This window comes from Solanum stenotomum, chromosome 1, assembly GCF_019186545.1.
Source record: "Solanum stenotomum isolate F172 chromosome 1, ASM1918654v1, whole genome shotgun sequence".
Classification (NCBI taxonomy): Eukaryota; Viridiplantae; Streptophyta; class Magnoliopsida; order Solanales; family Solanaceae; genus Solanum; species Solanum stenotomum.
The window spans coordinates 20501861-20524343 of record NC_064282.1 but is presented as its reverse complement, the minus strand read 5'-3'; the positions used below and the strand labels follow the sequence as shown (position 1 = coordinate 20524343).

At 33.8% G+C, this 22483-nt stretch overlaps 2 protein-coding genes across 5 annotated transcripts; both read left to right on the top strand.

Annotated features, from left to right (window-relative positions):
- Window positions 1-275: 275 nt before the first annotated feature.
- LOC125873990 (uncharacterized) lies at window positions 276-8107 on the top strand. Of its 4 annotated transcripts, none has more exons than XM_049554810.1 (13): window positions 276-606; window positions 1878-2084; window positions 2818-2887; window positions 3335-3531; window positions 4806-4881; window positions 4986-5069; window positions 5150-5229; window positions 5636-5762; window positions 5900-5959; window positions 6070-6120; window positions 6227-6385; window positions 7141-7273; window positions 7628-8107. In XM_049554810.1, the coding sequence occupies exons 2-13, from the start codon at window positions 1921-1923 to the stop codon at window positions 7798-7800; spliced, it is 1374 nt and encodes a 457-aa protein (XP_049410767.1). In that variant the 5' UTR covers window positions 276-606; window positions 1878-1920; the 3' UTR covers window positions 7801-8107. The 4 variants fall into 4 exon arrangements, with proteins under 4 accessions (XP_049410767.1, XP_049410760.1, XP_049410756.1 ...); XM_049554803.1 differs by lacking the exon at window positions 276-606 and adding an exon at window positions 715-784 and having other exon boundaries at window positions 1879-2084; XM_049554799.1 differs by lacking the exon at window positions 276-606 and adding an exon at window positions 1498-1738 and having other exon boundaries at window positions 1879-2084.
- Window positions 8108-12730: 4623 nt separating this feature from the next.
- Window positions 12731-21503, top strand: LOC125867489 (serine/threonine-protein phosphatase PP2A-5 catalytic subunit). The gene is made up of 11 exons (XM_049548011.1): window positions 12731-13154; window positions 13818-13874; window positions 14331-14414; window positions 16317-16388; window positions 17014-17085; window positions 17919-17959; window positions 19206-19272; window positions 20276-20467; window positions 20572-20661; window positions 20749-20856; window positions 21044-21503. Exons 1-11 carry the CDS (start codon window positions 13065-13067, stop codon window positions 21107-21109), a joined length of 939 nt encoding a protein of 312 aa, XP_049403968.1. The 5' UTR covers window positions 12731-13064; the 3' UTR covers window positions 21110-21503.
- Window positions 21504-22483: the final 980 nt, after the last annotated feature.

Here is a 22483-nt window from a genome sequence, read left to right as displayed (position 1 = left end):
TTCCACTTGTGAACATGGAAAGTAACATGAAATTTTTAACCAAGGGTGACACTAAAATGACTTAAAATTGTCAAAATGGTAAAAGCCATCGAACTAAATGGTGAGGTCATTATAGTTTTGTAAGTTTAATTAGGTGATATCCAATAAAATTGAAATGATATAAATATAATTAACGTGATTCTTACATAAGAATGACACTCACATGATAAAAGGGGTGAAGTTGTGGGCTCGTGGCTAACTGAAGATAAGAATCTTTTCTTCAGAAAAAAAAAAAAAGAATCTTTTCAACATTTTCTAATTTTGAGTTTAGATTCTTATTTTTTTTTTCTTTCAATTTTTAGCTAATTTCCAAGATTCGGCATTTTAAGGAAGCTCCCCACATCAATCGACAAACACAGTGATAATAACTCCCAATTTGTTAGAAAGGGACAAACAAAATTCTCAGAATGCCAGTCAGTGGTGGGAAATAGAGAAAAAAAGATATCATTTTTAATTGCTTTCAGTTTTTGTGAACTGCTATAGGTGAAAGGGAGGTGGCTTTTCAAGGTTTCAATAAGCGGTGGCGGTGAAGGAAGAAGAAAACAAACAGAAGGGGTTTGCCCTTTTTCTCGTCTAGATCACGCTTATTAACTGTTTCTACTTTCTTGATTGGTTTGTGTTGCATGAAAGTATTTTATTTTTTTATTTGCTCTTGAGTCTTGATTGTTGTGGATCCAAGGTTAGTTTTTTCTTCTTTATATAAATCATGGGTTCTTCTTCTACATAGCTTCACCCTAAAACCCAGGTATAATTTTGCATTTTTTCTTCTTCAATTTCGTGAAAAAATTGTTCTTTTTTGTTTTGTTTTCCAAGCTGCTTTGTTTTTCATTTTGTATATATGATTATTTGGGTAGCTGGTATGCGTAAGCTTCCTTGTTGTTTCCTTTTGTTTTTTAGGAGGGATTAAGATGAACATGTAAAGATGTAAAGAGATTAACTTTCTGGTTTTTGGTTGCAGAGTATGGTGATATTTTTTATTTTTTATTTTTTTTAAGAGAGAGAGGTGGGTTTACTAGTAGGGCTGATTTCTTGATCCCAAGTGTTATTGATAAGGATAAGGCGTTGGGGTAATCTAGTTCATTTTTTATGCATCAAATCATGACTAGTATTAGAGGAAATAAGCAGTTGGTTAAAAGTTTAAGCAAGTCCTAAGTAAGTGAATTTTTATTACTTCAAGAGTGGTCCTTAAGGGAGTACAGCTAGTGATTGATACGTATAAGCAAGGCTAAGCAGAGTATTAATTTAGTCATAATTGCTCTTGTCATGATGGAAGGAAAGGAGAAAATCTATGAATGATGTATGATGCAGTTTTCAAAACGTCAACATCACTTAACAAACAGTTGGGATATCTTGTAATTATTTAAAAGCTGATAGGAGTCTGTTTAAATACTTGTCATTGTTTATTAATAGTCAAGTTTTTAGAGTAAGGTATTTCCTCTAAACATAACTGTTTGTATGAATTCACTATCTGATACCTTCTTTTGCTGAGACTTGGATCCAACATACTTGTGTCTCCATCAGGCATCTATGGTGGTTCAGTTATTTGAAACCTTCACTTGTTGTGTGATCTTAGTTTCTTGGTTATGCTATATTTGGTGTATGTACTGTGTATTGTGCAACCATCAACCTTGAACAAGATGTGTTTAGTATCACTACTTGTGTAAGATTGCAAGATGTAAATCTTTTGTTAGAACTCGAGGTGAGAGTGTTGAATCTACTTTGTATCCTTTCATTACTTCTTTTGTTGGTTTTGTTGTGTGGTTCAATTTTCTCCCTGAATATTGTCTGTGTTTAAGTCAATGCAATTTTGCATCCGAAGCCTCATCTGTTGGATTGCAGGTTTCCCATTCATCAAAGCACCGCCAAAACTTCTATAGCACTATGACTATGATTAATCATAGTGAGGATGATGAATCATTGATAAAACCCCTCGGAAGGTGTTCAGTCTTTTATTACGGCATTGGGCACATGCTCAACGACATAACTTCAGCCTGTTGGTTCACTTATCTCTTAGTCTTTCTAACGGATATTGGATTATCCCCCAGGTTTGTTAATTATTTTCTTGCTGTTAGGTACTCTGATGAGCATGTGTCTTCCAATAATCTATTTAGCATTAAGACAAAAAAGAATAAAACCCCTTCCTGACTCCTGCATCTTAAAATTATCAGGTACCTCTTTTACTGTATTGTGATGTAGCTCGTCTGCTGATAGCAATCTAACATATAGCCACCTTTTTCACAATTCTTGAGTTGCTGCTTACCACAACTTTATGTACTTTAGAGTGTGTTGTGTGAATGTTATGAGTTCAATGGAATCTACTAGGAGCCTAGCTTCTAATTAGTTAAATAGAAAGACTGGTTTCATTTTTGTATACAATCATAGGGTATATCTGCAGCCAGCTATACTGGGGATACAACATTCAGGATGGGCATATGAAAATTGAACTGATCACTGCCCTGTTATGCTGCTGTTAGCATGCCGCATCTAACTAACATTGTATAATGACATTTAAAGGGCTCGCTACCGGGCTCTCAGTTCTAATAGTGGAATTTTGTCCTTAATTCACCCCATTCATGTTGGCAACTACTGCACTCTCCCCAATTTGTCAAGCATGTGACTTCTACACTCCTGTGTCCCTAGCGTTTCATTACCCCCCCCNCCCCCCCCCCCCCCCAAATGTCTAAATAAACTCAAAAGAAAAGGGTATATACTATATAGGATACCGTAGTTTGTGAAGCAATTGATTGTGTATTCATGTATACCATGTCTGTTTCTCAGTGATGCTGCAGTTGTAATGCTCTCAGGTCAAGTTGCAGATGGATTGACTACTATATTTGCTGGGGAACTGGTATCTCTCAAGAACATAACTACTACCTAAACTTTGTCCTTATATCACCTACTGAGTTTAAAGCATCTTTTGTATTTTCCTGGAAAATGGATGAGATGACTTAAGAAAAACATGTTAAGATATTTTAATGTCATTTCCTAAAAGAGATCATGAAGTCGTTGCTAGATGAAAACATGCTCTACCATTTTCACCATTTCTTATCTAAACATATGCTTGTCTGTTATAAAATGTATAGTATTTCTTGTGTGAGTATTCCTTATTTATGCAGTCATTTTCTTAATAATCTATTGGTTGGTTAAATGCAATAAGTAATTTTTGACATGAGAACAGCACATAGTCTTTTCAGGAGTAATAACAACTACACCTATATCCCCAGATAGTAGTGCATACCTTTAATTTTTTTTATTATTGAACCTTCTAACTAATATTTGTTGTTCTACCTGATAGATAGACAGATTCGGGCATTTTAAAGTATGGCATATTGCAGGATCTCTCCTGGTTGCTGTCTCATTTTCTTCGGTATTTGGCGGTTGCTTGCCTTGCAAACTTATCGGTTCTGATTCGGCCATGCTGCAAACTATTGGTTACAGCGTGTTTGCTGCAATCTTCAATGTGGGATGGGCTGCTACTCAAGTATCACACATGTAATGTTTGCTCTTATCTATCTTCTTGTTCTAAATATTATAAGACTGCCAGGTTTGCCCATTTACTCCTGAAAACCTTCTTATGGCAGGCTTAATATATTAGTCTACTATTTGGAAGGCAGTTTTCTGTGACTAAGTAAAAGATCTAGATCCATCAATCCTTTATAGAAAAAAACACCAGCTAATTGATGTCCTCCTTCTCCTCCTCAAGTTATAAGCAATAAGAATGCGAATGGCAATCCATGTACTTTCCACCGCAAAAATAGTTATCTTTCTCCATGTTCATCAAAAAGAAATACTCTCCTGTTGCTGCAGTAAACTAATGGCTTGGCCTGAAAAATATAGTATTAGAACTGGACTCCTATGATAGGATGGTAGACAAACCTAAGACAAGGAAGCTAAGTTCGTACGGGGGTTGTATCTGACTGTCACGACGGAGTGACTAACAGGCTCTATGCTAGCAAGCTTCCAAAGAAGTGGTGTATTCACATCTTAGGCAAATCCAACCCACAAAAAGAAAACATCTTAGGCAAATATCACATCGGAAAGGGAGAGAAAAGTAAAGTACTTTATAATACAAAGGATGTGTTCACATGGTAAGTGTACTTTTGAACTCGATATGAATTATCCAAGAGACAGTTGTGAGGCCAGTTGGGCAAAAGTTGACAATGTGTACCATGGACTTGGACTGTGATACTCTATTCCCTGCTTTCATTACATAGCTTCCTGATTGCTATGGATAGTAACCTGTATAGAGCTGGTGAATATAGCTTGCTTCTGGACTTCTATCACAACACCAGTGCTTATCCCCTGTTTTGTGAACTCGGGAAAATGTCTGTCAGTCTATTTATGGTTTCCTCTGAAATAGCGGTGCCGTAAGAACTACATCTGTTCATTCTTTAATACCAAACTTGTATTCCATATCTATCTCCTTTGATCCTCCTCCACCGCCACTCACTCAAATGTCCGTAAGACCACACATATTCTTCCAACTGAACTAGCTAGAGTGACCATCGCTTTTGCGCACTGAAGCTATGTAGGATCCTGATAATTATCATGAAGTTACCTCCTTTAGACAAGTAATTGCTCTGCTAACATGCTAAACTTTACCTCAAATTTGTAGATTGCTAGTAATTAACTAAATTGTAATAACTTGAGAAGGACAGCTTTAATCTTCTAGAACATGACCCCCCCTATGAAATTTTACCAAGCACAACCCGAAGATTAGCTGATAGTTCTTTGTAATTTCTTAACAAGATGTATGCTTCCTGTAGGTCAATGGTGAACTGCATTACACTGAACTCGACAAGCAGAGTAGTTTTAGCTAGTTGCCGCAATGCTTTTACAATGGTTGGTGATCTCCTCCATGACTTCGTGCAAATTTTCCTTATACACGTGAGCAGTCATTAACTTTTGGTTCGTTCTACATTTGTTTGAACGTGATGAATTTGAAGGTTGCAAACCTTAGCTTATACGCAGTTGCTTTTGTTGTGTTCAATATCGTCGGAGCAGGGACACCTGCTGCTGTTGAAAATCAGGTGTGTGACTTTTTAGTTGTTACTCTATTTATTCTAATACTTTCTTTTGGCTGTGTTCTCATTACTTTTTGAATGATCAGTATCGTTGGATTGCATATATATCAATTTTCATTGGAAGCTGCTTCGTTGTTGTGTTTGCTATCGGAACCAGAGAGCCAAGGTAAGCACATGTCTTATTTCTCTATTTTTGAGTGAATGCATTGACTGCATTAGTTGCTTGGACTGAATTTTCATGAAAATGCAATTGATTGCTTGGATGAATTGGGGATAAAATCACTTTGTTTGAGAGTTTTGATGGATCTAACCTGTAACCAGCTTAGGCATTCATCAAAGTTGTTCACCTTTTCTTTCTGCATAACAATATAGCTTCATTTGTGTAAAACTCCGATGAAAAATAAAATTCCATCCTGAAGAATAAATTGGGATACATAAGAAAAAAAATGAGAACTATGCTAACTTCGAAATGGGAGATTGCTTTCAAGTACCTTGAGTTGTCAGTTTAAGGGGGTAGGTTTTGATAATTTTCTGCTTAGATGTTCACTCTAATATTTGCCTTTCTTGGGCAGGTTGAAATTAGAAGCTCATGTTAAAGGTTATGTTAGAATTTCTTGGATGTATTGGTTTAAGAAAATTTTATATCACCAAGTTGCTCTTGTTTACGTGCTTACCAGACTTGTGACTAATGTCTCCCAGGTGAGTATTGTTTCTTTTGAATTTAGCTCTTTTCAATAGATATTACAATGATGACATGGATTTCATTTGAATCATTTTTCCTAAGCATTCACTTGGTTTCATAACCAATAAAGTTCTTGTAATTGTTTGCTTTGCAGGCATTTCTTGCTTTCTATGTGATCAATGACCTGCAGATGAGTCTATCGTCAAAAGCTTTGGTATCTTTCTGAGCATTGTTTCCATTTAAAATAAAGACATTTTATGTGAAGAGAGGCTAGGGAAGAAATACAATACTAACACTTGTTCCTTCTTTAATTGATGTTGATAGGTCCCTGCAATCATCTTTGTCTGCAGCTTCGTTGTATCCATCCTGCTACAGGTCCATACAGAGCAGAACTTTTTCATCAGTTCTATCTCTGAATTTTCCAGAGCCTCTTTTTTTTTTTTTGCCTGTTCTGTTGCTCTGATAGTTGTATTATATGCAGGAGATTAAGTGGACAAGCCAGCGATTGAAGGGCTTTTATACTGCAGGAGGTCTCCTTTGGGTACTCTGTGGCATAGGAATACTCCTCCTTCCAAGAAACATGAACGCATATATGTATATCTTGTCGATATTCATTGGCATAGCAAATGCCTTGATAATGGTAAGGTTAATGTTCTATGAGCTTAGTTTGATATCAGGTCTTGAAACTTTATCTTAGTAATTTATCCTGTTACAGCATAAGGCATCAATTATTTAACTGAGTGAAAAGTTTAAGCTTTGGTTTATTGGTCCATATAGTTTTGGTTATTTCTGCTGACATAGGCTAGAGAGGTGCTCCATACATTGCCTTTATCAACTACTAGATGGTCAATACTTTCTATTTAAGCATGATACAAAACCATTTTGAAACATCTCAGGCTCTCGTTACGTGTAAAATTCACTTATGATAAATTTATATGGACCAAATACTCTTTCAAACATTGATTGACTCTCTATGTGGTTAACCTAATTGTCACCTTTTATATGTGGATATAATTATCTCCTTAGAAAGGCAATTTTCCATTTGTTTCTTAATGATATTCTTTTAACAAGGAACTCTATTATTGTGTTTTTTTGCTTAATTTTTGTCACTTATTTGAGTTCTATGAAGCTCCTAACCAACAACGAACTTGTTTAACTGGGGAGTAGGCAATAATATTCTGAACTGTGGAATATGGGTCAGCTACATGCCTTGCAAACATGTATATGGTTTCTATTATTCCATGAGGAAGCCAGGCTCTTTATTGTGTCATGGAATGGGGAAATAGTGAAGGAGTGTGATTTATGATACTCAGTTTCATTGTAAAACATGCATTGTGATCATAAATTCTACAATTACAATCTTCATGTGCACCTCTTTCCGATGTGATTTAACAGGTAACTGGAGTGGGCATGCAAAGTGTCTTGGTTGGCCGAGATCTCAATGGCTGTGCCTTTGTGTATGGATCATTGAGCTTTATGGATAAAATGATATGTGGGGTGGCTTTGTTCATTCTTGAGTCGTATCAGAGTAAGTATTTGGTTCCAAATCTCTCTGTTATCTCAGTCAATGCACAGCTTCAATGCAAATTCATTCTAATTTTTCAACATCCATTGTTGAGCATGTCTGGGGAAAACTAATGAAATAGCTCCATCTAAATTTCCTTAACGCCTTTTTATCTGCTAATAATTTTTTGCTTCTCCCTCGTATTTTCGTATAAACTTCTATCAGAGATCTTTTTACTTTACTATAGACTTGTTACCAGAAAATTTCTGTTAAAAATCTATAGTAAGGTACAAAATTCATTTCCCTTTTCTTAATTAGATTATTTGTAGCATCGGAGAAATCTTTATTTACTTTGGCAATTGTCATGTTTTTATGCAGGATCCACTCCGGAACTGCACAACTGCAATCCGAGTTACCATTTCTTCTCCCTCAATCGGTATGCACTAGGTCTCGTTCCAGCAGTTTGTGCACTCCTTGGTGTAATAGTCACCTGCAGTATGAACCTCCAGACACCCATATTGGTGCCACTGGAAGAACCTCTACTGGGTTAACACCTAAATACTGATGATCTTATAATCAAGTCATGTTAAAGAAAGGGATTCAAGCCTTGCTGATAGATGATTTTTTTTCAGCAGACACCAGTTAGTTCAAAGATTATACAGAACATTTATAGCTTCTTTCTGGGCAATTTCAACCAACTTAGGGATTATGTGTACATGTTCTGATCTGTATATGTATAATGATATGAAGAACTATAGTCTTGAAATTAAATTGTCAAAAAATGTACAGAGCTAGAAAGATGTTCTTGCTGTAGAACTCTTGTAACATGATGGTATTTGTTTTCTTATTCTGGCTTAATATTATCTGTGCACTTTCTTTTATTATTTATACTAAGAAAAAAAATGCAGTCATGTGAAAAACTATTCAAGTGACATGTAACCAGAAACTACTTGTAATAATTAATTAATATCTAGCAGAAGATTGACTTTGCATGGAAAGAAAGTGACTGAACCCTGTTGTTTGCTAACAAATTGCAAATGGCACTAAACTTTTGTCATATGTGTAGCTTTCAAGTTCCTATCATTTTTAATGGACAAAGTTAGAAGTGAATAATCTTGAGTAACTAAATATTTTTTAGAAAAATATGTCTCTATTTGAGAGATTTTATTAGGTGTTTCATACAACTGAAAATAATTGTGTGGGACTAATTTTTGTCTGACAAAAAAAAGTGAATTCAGATTTTACTCCTTCAGTCTACTTTGTTGTGAGTAAGAAAAAAGTCTCGCATATTCTTGAACTATGGTAAATGGTATGCAGATACCCTCTGTTATACTTTTGGGACATTGGTACTCCTGTCGTCCAAAAACTAGAGCATATATACTCTTTACACTAATGGACATACACGTGTCATAATCTTATCCACCGACCCGACATTTATTAAATATCGGATCGACGGATAAGATTGTGCCACGTGTCCCTATTTAGTCTTCCGTTAAAGTGAAGGGCATATATGGTCTAGTTTTTGGACGGCAGGAGCACCAATGTCCCAAATGTATGACAGAGGATATTTGCCTACCATTTACGATAATTCGGGGGTATATTTATCCTTTTTCCCTAAATTAAAATCTGCCTTTTTGGGTAGATCCCAAAGATCTTACCATTATGCCAAAAGTTATAGCAAAGACGTAACTTTATTTCTTAACTAAGTCCACCAAGCAAGCGACATGTTCGATCCTGACTCCAACCCGATCCACCCAATCCTTCGTGGGCCTTGACATAGGCAGGATGTTGACATTACTCAACAATCCCCCTCCCAACACCTGCCCATGACCTTGACTTTGATTCCACTTGTTAAAATCAACCGCTTACCATCATGCCAAAAGTTATAGCTGATAGCAAAGACACAACTTTATTTCTTAACTAAGTCCACCAAGCAAGTACCATGTTCGATAATGACCCGACCCAGGCCACCCAGCCCCTCGCGGGCCTTGTCATAGGCAGGATGCTGGCATTACTTAACAAATATGTGTGGATAAAATAAGTTAAGCAATGTCCCGATATATGTAATACAAAATATGAAATAAATTCTCACATCAAAGACAAATATTTGTAAAGAAATTAGCTCCACCGCATCAATCCCTTATTGTGGTGCAAAATAGGTCTGTTGCATCATGGATGAATTAGAGTAAAAAAGCTAATCCAAGAGCGCCAAATTTGGGTTGATAGCTAAAGAATATCCTAACACGTTATATTGATAAATCATACATATATATATATATATATATATATATATATAAATAAATATTTATAATTATAAATTTTCAAATATATATAACTTTATAAAGATCCACTAGTCAATATAGTAGTTATGGTACGGACAAACTCTTTACTCCGATCATGAGTCCTTTTTTTTGTAAAATTAAAGTGATGAGTTTTTTTTCTTTACAAAATATAAGCTTATGGGTTAAGTTTTAAATTTTAAAAATAATTAAAAATTTTGATTTGAACTTTGAAGTTTCACATCTTGCTTTTTGAAAAATTTGGAATAGCATGTCTAAACGCCTATGGAGTGGACAAAATTGCATGTTCAAACACCTACTAAGTGGACAAGATTGCATGTCCAAACACCTAAGGAGTAAAAAAGTAAAAGTGAATCGATGGAGCATTTTCTCAAGGTGAAATTATATTAGATCATATATAGAAAGCAAATAAATGTAATACAAATATAACAATAACAACAAAAAACTAAAAAAAATGTTTTAATTTTAATGAACAAAGTTATTTGATATTTGTTGCTTATAAATAACATTGATAACAATAATAAATAATGATCTACATTGTCGAGTTTTTTCATTCGTAGTTGGAAAAAAAAAAGTGAATGAAATCAAGAGACATTAATTCACTTTTTTTTATAGTATATATGCAAAAATATCAAGAATTGTTGTGATAAAGTAATGATAGGATAATTCACTAATTCGATATCAATTATGTATAAAGAGATTCTAACCATAAATTTTATCTTATTTTTTTATTTGTTGAGCCAAAAAGCATCGTTAGCAAACTGCAAAATCTAAATAGTCTTTATAGTCCAATTCATTAATTATTATTCTACTATATATTATATATTTTAAATTTTGTTATTTTAACTATATTATAAAGATTGATACACGAAGAAAATACTAATTCAATTATGATTATATTTGAATAAAGTCAAGAATATTTAAAAAGGACAAAAAAAATGACTTTTATTTTGTAGTCGATATCATGATGTTGGTCTTGTAATTTTCAATATAGGTCATACATAAATTAACTAGAAAATTTATCAGCGTAAGATCATAACTTAATTAACACACATTTTAACAATATTAAATAGATAATATCTGATTTATATTTGGTGCAATTTTAATTATTCGCCGTTTTTCTCATAATTTGCGCTCACTTTAATCATATTAGATAAATTGATATCGCAAAATAATCAACAATTAGAAGTGTATATTATGTATCACTTTTATTAAATAGATGTGCTTAATTGGAAAAACAATAAGTAAAAAATTGATTTTACAAAATGATACAAATTGAAGTCATGTCAATTATGTATTAGGCCCAAAAATATCACGCAACACTTTTTATGTCAATTCTAATCATGTTCAATTCTAGTTGGGATTTTATAAAAAGAATTTGATTCCCATTAGAATTCTTGGAGGCTATTCCGCAAATTCATGGAATATTTATTGAGCAACTTTCACATAGAGCAAACACAAAATTCATATTTGTATGCTATAGCAAAGTTTGCATAATTGTGCTCCATAGCAAACATAAATATGTATATTTCGCTATACATATACAAAGAAAGCAGATGTATAATCTGCTTTGGTATACATATACAAAAAGATCAATTGTATAAAGTGAGAGAGATGAGTGAGCAAGCGAGATCTGGGAGAGTGGCGAGCGAGATCTAGGAGAGGGGAAAGAGGAGAGAGGGGAACGAAAATATATGTATATATACAATTTTCACGCATTTTATACATTTGCGTTTTTGTATAAAGTGAGAGAGGCGAGTAAGAGAGCGAGATCTGGGGGAGTGGCGAGCGAGATCTGGGAGAGGGGAGAGAGGGGAACGAAAATATATGTATATATACAATTTTCTCTTGCTTTATACAAACACAAATGCATTTTATACAATTTGCGTTTTTTGTATAAAGTGAAAGAGGCGAGTGAGATAGCGAGATCTGGGAGAGGGGAGAGAGGGGAACGAAAATATGTGTATATATACAATTTTCTCTCGCTTTATACAAACACAAACGCACTTTATACACTTGCGATTGTATAAAAAATGAGAGAGGGGAGGGAGAGAACGAGAGTGGCGAGCGAGATTCAATAGGAGAGAGGTGAAATAACAACAGTTTGCTATGAGGTACAATTAAATCAAACTATATTTATAGAATTTAATTTGAATTAATAGTTTGCTATTATATACAATTTTCCCATATTTATATAAAGGTCAAATCTAAATCATCTTAGTTTGAGAAATACGCTCGAATCATGAATAAATTGTATGGGAGAAGAATCAAGGGAGGAACAAAATTGTATTCGCACTATTATCAATTAAATATTCATGTTTCTTCATATGTTATTTGTGTGGTTGATTTATTCTCCATATGTTTAAAATTTGTTGCAAACACATAGTTTTGAGCATATGTAATCACTTTTCATTTAACATATTTGAATTTTACATGAAGAAAAACTATAATAATATAAGTAAAATAGTTCAAATTTATCGAAAAGATTGCTTCAAACTACCTTCTACGACTTCACTCTTTTTCATAGATTAATACTATAATAAACTTAATATTCATTAAACAAAAATGCTTATTTTGGAGACTGAAAAGTGTTTTGTCAAGTTTATGGAAAAAAATTAAATATTTTACTTAGTAAAATGAGTTAGTAATTTCCATAATAGGAAGCTAAAGAAAGTAATTTTTGAATAGCAAAAACAAAACTTGTTTAATTTTAGAATAAAAATTACATTTGACTAGAAATTATATTTACCTAATTATCTCTAGACAAAACAAAACCTAACATCACGTGTATTATCAGTCTATCATCAACACATGTATAAGCAACGCCTAATAAATCTATCTAATTTCTCTATTTGTGAGATTTAGTTAAAAGAAATTAAAATCCTTAATTAATGTTTGGCGAAGTAAATATTTCTATTTAATATATACTTAAAATAGTAAGATATTAAAGCTAATCTTTATATATATTTTTTCTTAATTTGACATTTGATATAACCTTCGAAATAACATAAATCGAATTATTTTAAATTACATTTACTTTATATTATTACCTAATATGAAATATTACTACACCTATAATTGAGCGAAAAAATAATTGAATTAATTATATAAAAGTTTTTTCCTTGAAGTTCCTTTCCACCTCAAATAATCTGTTGTTTTCTTCTGTTTCTCCATTTTTTTCATTTCTTTTTTTTCAAAGTATTGTTTTGTTACTTTTTTATATTCTCTATATATCTAGGACTCAGTAGCAGATCGAAATTTTCAAAGAAAATGAATTAAAAATTCGTTTTTTTTTACGTAGTCGATAAAGAGTAGATCGACAAATTTCGAGGGCTTTCTCTTGTATTTTCTCTTCTTCTTCTTGCCCAGAAGAACAAAAATACATAAAAAGCAAAGGGCTTTTGTGGGTTGGTGGCAAAAAAAATTTCAGAAATTTATTCAAGATTATATATTGGGAAAAAGGAAAATTGATTCTTGAAGTTGAAATTTTTTAGTTTGAAGATTAGTTGTACGAAATGAGTTCAGATCTGATAGCTAACACACATGGTAACCTGGATGAGCAGATTTCTCAGCTTATGCAGTGCAAGCCTCTATCTGAGCCTGAGGTCTTTACTTCTCTTTTTTTTTCTGGATCTGGGTTTCGTTTTTTTGTTCTTAATATGGATGAAATTTATTTAATTTTTGTAAGAAAAATGTTTTCTTGGATCCAAATTGTGGTTCAAACCAGATATTTCTGATTTGTTCATCGGGATCCAAATTATGGTTCTTCTGCTAGTATTGCATTTGGAGTTTTCTAGTGACTTTAGATGGGTTTCTTGAGATCTCTGTGTATTCTCATTGGATTCTGAACTTCTTGTGAGTCATTTCAATGTGATTTTTTGTTAAAAAAAATTCATCCTTTTGACTATGAGTTGAGTCTGTAAAAGGAAGAAAATGCTTTTATATGTGCACGGAATAATGATATATATGTTTTGTATGGAGTAATAGTTGTTTATTACTTTGATGGTATGCAAAGGGTTGAATCTGTTTTGTTGATTTAATCTACTCCTGAATGTTGCTTAGTTTCGTTCTGCTGGTATATTCTATAATATTCTGTTCACGGAGCTTGCAGTTATTCCATTTCTGCTGATAGATGCTCAATTGTTTGCAAATTATCACTTTGAATGTGATGTTTCATCTGTTGTTTCTTTATTTTCTTTCCTGTCTTGATGTATGCTATCTGTATGGAAATGGTATTGGCAGCTAATCTTTTTGTGCTCTTAATTTAGGTTAGAGCATTATGTGAGAAGGCTAAGGAGATACTAATGGAAGAAAGTAATGTTCAGGTATAAACGTTTATGTGCTCACAAATTTTCTGTTGCTTGTGCTGTGTTCTAAAATTACTACCAAGGTCTAGGCTCGTCTCACTGGCCCCTTCCCCGTCTTTTTGAGATTGTATATCTATATTGGTTATACTGGGGTACACTTGTGTAACAATAGATGTGTCTTTTTTTTGTCTTTTACGCTTCATAAAAAGTGCCATGGTTTGTGATTTAAATATCATAATATGTGTTTGCTATTGTATCTGTTTGCTTTTCTTCTTGTTGCCTTCTTTCATTTCAAGATTAAGTGGTGATTACTTGTTCTTGCCCTAGTGATAAGAGTATTCTTATCCCGTATCCTTGCTATTGTGTTTGCATTGATCTATGGATATTAACTATAAATGTATGTCTTCTTCATGAGAATATGTATTTACATCTTTGGTTTGATTTTGATTTATTTCCTATTTTCTTGCTTTGCAGCCAGTAAAAAGCCCTGTGACTATATGTGGTGATATTCATGGGCAGTTCCATGATCTTGCTGAACTTTTTAGGATTGGTGGACAGGTAATTGCTAATTTCGTCTTGGTGTGTGCACCTTTATCACTTCTCTGTGGTGGATGTCGGATAAAGACATTTGTTTACGTACACACATAAGAAAAATATTGTAGGAATAAAAGGCAAAAGATTGTTTGGGATTGGAGAGAGTTGACTGGATCAGAAAGGAAAAAAACTAATTGGCCAATACATAAGGGCCCCCTTAAATTTGCCACGAGCACCAAAGGGTGTGCCCAGTGTCAATGAAGTGGGTTGAGAATCATGAGGTCTCAGCTCTCAGGTTCTAAACTCAGCAGAAACAAAAAAACACCGAGGTGATTTCTTCCCATTTGTTCTAGCCTTGGTGGACAAAGTTACTTTGTATTTGTTGCTGGTGGGAGGTGATAGGTATCTTGTGGAATTAGTTGAGGTGCCCAAAAGCTTGCCCGGACACCACGGTTATCAAAAAAATAATTGCCACAATTTTTCATTTTGAAGCACTCCAACATTAAAAATGTACCTATTAGACAATTAAAGTGATGTGGCATAGTGTGTGCAACATACTTCCACTTTGAGCGTGAAAAGCCAAAAGAAGTTGTATTATTTTTAGTTTTTTTTTTCTTCTCCTTGTATCTCTAGCCTCCATTAATACTTCCACCTTCGCTTGTCACCACGGCCATTCCCCTTTCCTTCATCGATTGAATCCTGGAGAATTCAGTAGAGTAATTAAGACTTAATTAGCAAAACTACACTATGGGCCAACAAAAATCACCATTTGCATTTTCAAGTTCAATTGCATTTGTTTCTATTGTCATCTGAAATGCCTGAATCATGAATTACTATACGAGTCAATTTAATTTAACAGAAAAAAGAACTATCAAGATCTTCACGATACTAAATAATGGTAAAATTAGATAATCACTTTGGCAAATCTAACATAATAACCATTGATCTGGATATAGGTTGAATACTAGAAAAGAAAGAAGCTGTGGACTAAAGACATACTTAGTAGAATTATCTAGAGGAAGGAGAGAACAGACAATGAGAATAGCTAATAGCACTAATGAAGCACTATACAAAACATATTACTGACACTACGCTCTCTAAGTTCCAACTGGTATAACAATTGGGATTGGGAATTGAGAAGAATCCGGGGGAGGATTTGTGGGTGGGCAGGAGATGATGGAAAGGGCTGGGGTTGATAAACACTAGTATAACGATTGAGATTGAGAACTGGGAAGAAGATAGACAATGGGGGTGGGGGGAGGATTATGTGAAAAGTAACATTTCCTTTTTATTTATTTTTAATTCAAAAATGTTTTTTAATAATATATGGGTCCAAATGCCTGTCTTCATTTTATTTGATACCTGTCCACTTCAACCGTGTGTGAATGACACACACTTGATATTTTTGGGTGATTATCAATGAAGTGCTCCATAGACACACTTTGGACTTACGTTAAGTGTCTAATAGGAATAAACTCTAGTTTAGGTGCCAAAATAAAAAATCCTGTTAACTTTAAGGGGCACGTGGGGATTATGTATTTGGGCATACTAATTTACCTGTCAAGATGGAAGATGCAACTAGTTCATCCTAAGAGTACAAATTTCTTACCAAATGCTGTTAAGTTGGAGGTGGTTAATATGCAGTGTTAGGGCATCTATACTTGCATTATCAAATAGCTGGCTTCTTATGTTTGTATTGTGAGGTTCTCTAAGATATGATAAAACAGCCTGATGGATATTGTGACTTTGGCCTTCAGAGATAAGATATAAGTTTGTGACTTTCTGTTACCTATTTTTTGAGTAATCTTTGATTCTCATTAAAGGAATTTTATCCATGTAGTTTTCATGTTACCTTTAGTATATTTCTAATGTATTTATTACGCAGCTGATTGTGTTCTTATTCCAGTTTAATTTTTATATTTGCAGTGTCCAGATACAAATTATCTGTTTATGGGTGATTACGTTGACCGTGGATATTATTCGGTTGAAACAGTTACTGTAAGTAAATAAACAATGTCTTAATTTGCTTCATTTGTGACATATTTTCACGTGAAATTCCTAATATTGTAAAATTTTCACTCTAAATATTTTTGATGAAGACAGCTGCATTCTTACATTTGAATTAGTGATAGAAAGGAGTGTGCCAGAATCAGGTCATATTCAGATTTTCCTTTACATGAGTGTTTGACCAGTTATTGATTATTCATGTAGTGTACAGTAAGCAGGTAGTAAAAAAACAAACTGAATAATACCTTCACATGCTTTTTTCCTGCTTTTATTAAAGTTCAAAACAAATTATCTTGTTTTTAACTCATTTCAATTTTTAAGTATTGACTGCTATATTAAATTATGTCTAACTCCCTTTGATGTGATCATCTGTCCAAACTTCCATTCTTTATCTTAGTACTGGTCAAGAAATGCTGACACAATGGGACACGGGGAGTATGTCATATGATTGTACTATATCTTCTTGATTCTTGTCTCTTAAACAACACGGGGACCTTTTCAGTTTTCATTGTTTATAATAGCATCTGATCAATTAGGATGAGACCTGTATTTATCTGAATAACTTCTGGTATAAAATTTGAGTAGCTGAAGAATTCGTGTAATCTTGGTTTTACAGCTATTGGTAGCTCTGAAAGTGCGTTATCCTCAACGACTAACAATTCTTAGAGGAAATCATGAAAGCCGACAGGTATGAAGGAAATTGTTTTGCCAGTGTTAATTAAGTACTGTTGAGCCCATTGTTGCATTTTGCTTTTCTGGTCTTTTCATCTTTCTCATTGGGAGCTAAAACAGGTGTCTGGTTGGAATTAGTATTTGAATAGTTTATCTTGCAGTCTTACTTATAGGTCTGTTTTCCATTCTAGTTAAAACTGGTGCATGATAGTGATATTATTCCTCTTAATTTTTTTATAGTAGTTCTTGTTCCTTCCATTTTTTTTTTGTGATTTTCTTCTCCCGTCTTTGCTTCTGCAATTATTTTGATGAGTCTTTCCCCCCGCAGTGTTGGGGGTTGTTGGCTGTAGACAGGACGTTGACTTTGACAATTGATTCAATCAAAGAAACTTGTCTCAAATAAAAGCTAATCTTACTAATTCTTACAAGATCTTTATTACACTCCATAAGTACAATAAATATCTTCTAGCAAAAGTTTTCTGGTGGAGGTTTTACTCGGTGCTTTCAATTCCGACTGTGATGCGGGATTTGAGGAATAGTTGATTGATTGCTTTGACTTCCAACCTTAGCTCACTGGTTCTAAGCTTTCATTCACGTTGATTTTCTCAAACTGTTATTTGCTTAATTTGGCCCAGTTTACCTGTTTTGGGATCACATGTTGGCATCAATTTCCTCCATCTTTTTGGAGTACTTTATCAGTGACAAATTGATGGGAAGAAGATGAGATCCGCATTCTGTTGAGTGCAGATGTAGTATTAGGCTCCCGAGGAACTTGTTATTCTTGTGCTCGTTTAAGATAGGCTAATCTCTTTTTAAATCAGTTTGCTGAATGTTATTTCCTAAATGCAGATCACACAAGTCTATGGGTTCTACGATGAATGCTTGCGGAAGTGAGTTCTTTAGACTATGGTTCTATATCCAGTTCCAAGTGAATCCTATCTTGCTTTAGTATTGCATAATGTTTGGTAAAATCTTTGCTAATGCCATTCCAAAGATAAGCATGTAATCCCCAAACTAAGTAAAGGTCCTGTGATATATACTTCTCTCATTTGCTGTTCACAGGACATCTAAATATCAAATTTATCGCTGAGAGAATAATCTGATACCTGAAAAGCACCTATCAGGAAAAAGGGGAAGACAAATCTGAAACATTAATCCTTAACATAAAAAGTACTCTTTAATAATATTTCATGACTTGTAATTAAAGCTTCCTTACCATTTTTGATTGACAAATTTAGTGTTTGCTGTTGCATTATATCTCATATATTGATTTTTCTCTTATAGTTTTAATGCATTAAGAAATATCATATATTTGTTAAATGTGTGCGAGTACTTGTAACCTATTTTATAGTGTCACTAGCAAAGACAGCTCCTGCAGTCAGGGCTTAGGAGGAGGAGCTTACACTAGATTTCAAAAAGACTAACAAGAAAGTTAGGAGCAGCTTACAGTAGTTTTCTCAAAAGTCAAAATTAATCACCCTCTTTAAAATTATTATGATGCATATCAGAACTAGTGTTCAGTATCCATCTCACAGAACTGGAGTAGCATAACCAAATTTGAAGTGCTATTTCTATAACCATTGCACAGAGCTAAGTAGCCTTCCAGTCTCTTATCTTTGAAAGTTTATTGACATGATTTCCTCAATAGTTCCTTCATCTAAAGTTATATGTGCACTTAGTTGCGCGGACTCTTTACTTTGATGCTGCACCCGTGTCGGATTCTCCAAAAATACACTACTTTTGGTGAATCCGACACGCACCCGTTGATTTTTTGAAGAGTCCGAGTAACATAGTAGTGTGCATGGTGCTTATTACCCTTTCAGAAATTTGAGTTGTGGGGGTGGGGTGGAGGTGGAATGGAATTGAAGGTTCCCTTTGACCTATAAAATTGCTTCAGGAGATTGTAAATATTGTGTTGTTTGATTTCTTTGTCCCTGTTCTTTTTTTCCTGTTTAAGACTATTCTAACTGTCAGGATTTATTCTGGTTTAATACTTTAAAATCAGCAAGCTGCATATTTGTACTTAGATATGAAGCTGATTTCAATTGCTCTGGTTGATGGTGTGGCCTCCGTTGTATATTATCTCCTCCTGTGTAATTCTGATGCTGATATGTAAATCATTTCTTTTCTTGACAGGTATGGCAATGCTAATGTTTGGAAAACATTTACTGATCTATTTGATTATTTTCCTTTGACGGCATTGGTTAGTTAATCGTCACTCTGGTTTAATCTTTACAGTCTCTTAGACCATTTTATCTTAACTGCAATAATATAGCCTGCTATAGCATATGCTTGCATCTGAGCTCAGTGATTAAGCTTTTTACCTTGTCCGATAAAATTTTCATCGCACTACTATATCTACAAAAGTAGCTGCTAAAAATGTCTCGTCCTTTAGACTAACTTAATAGTTTCTACTTTCTTGTTTGCTTTGGAAGCAATCAAGCACTGCTTCATAGTCTCCTGGTTAATGAGCTGCTTCACTATTCTTACTCACACATGCTTCAGTAAATTATGAAGTCCAAACAAATACAATTGAAAGCTTCAGGGAAAGCCATATAGAATTATCACACCAACTTAGACCAGATAATGTTAGGCAGTTTCAACCCAAAAGCCTGAGACTCTTTAAGCCAGCCAATGTTGAAATTGGATTTGGGGAAGGGGAAGTGGATGTTGTGGTTGAGTTGGAGGTGGGTTGTTTTGAAGATGGATTAAGAGCTTGTTCCTCCTAGCATTCCTTCTTTCTCTTCTTAATGAGACTGCTTCACCAATTTTGTATTATGAGGGAGAAATGATGTCCCTGCATTTAAGAGGTTTCACTATTTACCTGTTAATTTCTTAAAATTTTAATGCATGTTAGAATTTCCTCATTTATTTAGAAAGGAATAGCAGAGTGAATTTAATAAGGGCATGAATTCGTAAGAGTTAATAATAGAATAATGGCCTCTTCTTGTTAGCTCAACCTATGAATACCAATATCAGAAGACATGGCAAGGCTGAAAACTTCACCATAGGTTAGTCTGGACTTAGGTTTTCCTGCGTAGTGGCTTCAGATTGGCTTGTGCAGTTTCAGAAGATACCATTGATTGTTGATGACCCATTTAATATATCTTTTGTGAGCGCACTTGGATGCTTACCATGAAAAATGTATCTTTTAAGTGCAAGAATTCGCTTCCTTTTAACTCATGTTGCCAAATATCAAATTCTAGGTTGAATCCGAAATTTTTTGTTTGCATGGAGGACTGTCTCCATCTATTGAAACCCTTGATAATGTACGAAGTTTCGACCGTGTCCAAGAAGTTCCTCATGAAGGGGCCATGTGTGATCTTTTGTGGTCAGACCCAGATGATCGTTGTGGTTGGGGTATGTCACCCCGGGGTGCTGGATACACTTTTGGGCAGGTACTTTTACTGTATACTTGAGATTTCTTATTTCCATCCTCTCTTGCTCCCTTTTCTTGGGGACTATTTCTTCAGATTTTCATCACTTGTCTGTAATTTTACAGGACATATCTGAGCAATTTCACCATACCAATAATCTAAAGCTGATTGCTCGAGCTCATCAGCTGGTTATGGAGGGATATAACTGGAGCCATGTAACTAATTGCTTCGTCTTTTTCATTCATCTGGTGATACATTTCCTTTTTAAGTAGCTTAATTAATTGTAACATCTTCTACTACAGGAACAAAAAGTTGTCACTATATTTAGTGCACCAAATTATTGTTATCGATGTGGAAACATGGCCTCTATTTTGGAAGTTGATGACTGCAGAGGGCACACATTTATCCAGGTGCTTATCCCTCTGTCCCCTTTCAGAAGTGCCTCATGTTATAATCTTGTATACCTAGAATTGTTTTCTTGGATTTACTGATACCTTGTGCTGGAATTTTTGAATGTAACTGTGAAATGTAAGGTCTAATTTGGTCTTGTATTTGTGGCTCAACTAATGAAACACCTGAAAAAACATGCAATTGCAGTTTGATCCAGCTCCAAGAAGGGGAGAACCGGATGTAACACGAAGAACCCCTGATTACTTCTTATAAATGTGATGGAGAGCAATATCTATTGTCTGCCAAGTGCTGTTTTTTGCGATAACTTCCATCTATTGTCGAGATGTGAGTGCATTTATGGCAAAGCTAGTAGGCTGCTCCCGGGAGGTAATCCGAGGATAAAGAGGCTTGACCAGGTCCCCTTGGTTAAAGTCATATTCTAACCTATGTTAGGAATATTAGAGTGGAGAAGTGCAGCCAGCAATGCTGTTATGTATGATTTCATGAAGACTTGTTTTCTGTTGTTCCTTTCCATGCTCTGATTTTCAGTCTTAGTGTGATAATTTTGTCATATGTTGGTTGCAAGGAAGTCTCTTGTGTAAAGTTAAGAATCATCTACTTTACATTGTAACTTTTACCTTGTTAATGCAGCTCATCCTTTCTTTCTGAAATTTATTATTTTACTCCATTATTAGGATAAAAGTATATATTTTTTCTAAGAAATTTATTATTTTATTCAATTTAATCCTATTTAAATAGAAGAAATCAAGAAAAAATGTTTTATTTCCTTACACTATCTATGCTAATATTCACATTATTTTATTCTTTTTACATTATCTTCTTTAAATTTTCAACAAGTTAGAGTAATACTTTGTAAAAAATATAAATCAATGGTCAAAAAGTGCTGAACAAAGTGAATGTAAAATCTTTTTCTATTTCTTCTTAGATTTTTCAAGAATTAGAACAAGCATAGTAAAATGTGGGGTATATAAAATTATCAACTTCTTGAATCAAATTCTATGGTTAACTCTTTTATCTTTATTTGAAATTTGTCTATGTTAACAATTAATATAATAATTGTCCGAATAAAAAGATGTTTTTCAACGTTGAATTGATAAAATCTTATCTAAATTTAATAATTGAAAAGGAAATTGAATAAATCGTTTGTAAAAAAAATATTAAGTATACTTTGCATTTAAAAATGCAAGTTTAGATTTTAGGCCTCTAGTTGAAATTTTCGTTTTTTTTTTATATAGAGAAGTGAAGAGTAGATAGAAGGGAAAATTGAATGAAATAATAAACTATTAATTCTAATTAAATGTTATAGTCATAGTTTGTTTTATTTGTAATTCGCAGCAGACATCCCATTTTTTTGCCATCTGGTTCGGTATACAATTAATCATTTTCGGTATACAAACCCATATGATATATAGATGTATAAAATGCATTTATACGCGTTTGTATTTGTATAAAGTGAGAGAAAAGTGCATATACAAATACAAATACATATACATATATTTTTGTCCTATACACTTATAATTATACAAATATAGATCTTATTATACAAATTACAATGTATAAATGAATTTATACAAAACTGAATAATTTGTATAAAATTGGATATATCTAGCGAATTATACAAATTAA

Excerpts from the sequence above, each read along its gene's own strand:
- LOC125873990 (XM_049554810.1), top strand. The coding sequence starts at position 1,921 with ATGACTATGATTAATCATAGTGAGGATGATGAATCATTGATAAAACCC. Across the intron at positions 2,085-2,817 it reads GATATTGGATTATCCCCCAG|TGATGCTGCAGTTGTAATGC; the intron begins GTTTGTTAATTA and ends TCTGTTTCTCAG. Across the intron at positions 5,960-6,069 it reads GTCTATCGTCAAAAGCTTTG|GTCCCTGCAATCATCTTTGT; the intron begins GTATCTTTCTGA and ends TGATGTTGATAG.
- LOC125867489 (XM_049548011.1), top strand. The coding sequence starts at position 13,065 with ATGAGTTCAGATCTGATAGCTAACACACATGGTAACCTGGATGAGCAG. Across the intron at positions 13,155-13,817 it reads AGCCTCTATCTGAGCCTGAG|GTTAGAGCATTATGTGAGAA; the intron begins GTCTTTACTTCT and ends CTCTTAATTTAG. Across the intron at positions 14,415-16,316 it reads TTTTTAGGATTGGTGGACAG|TGTCCAGATACAAATTATCT; the intron begins GTAATTGCTAAT and ends TTATATTTGCAG.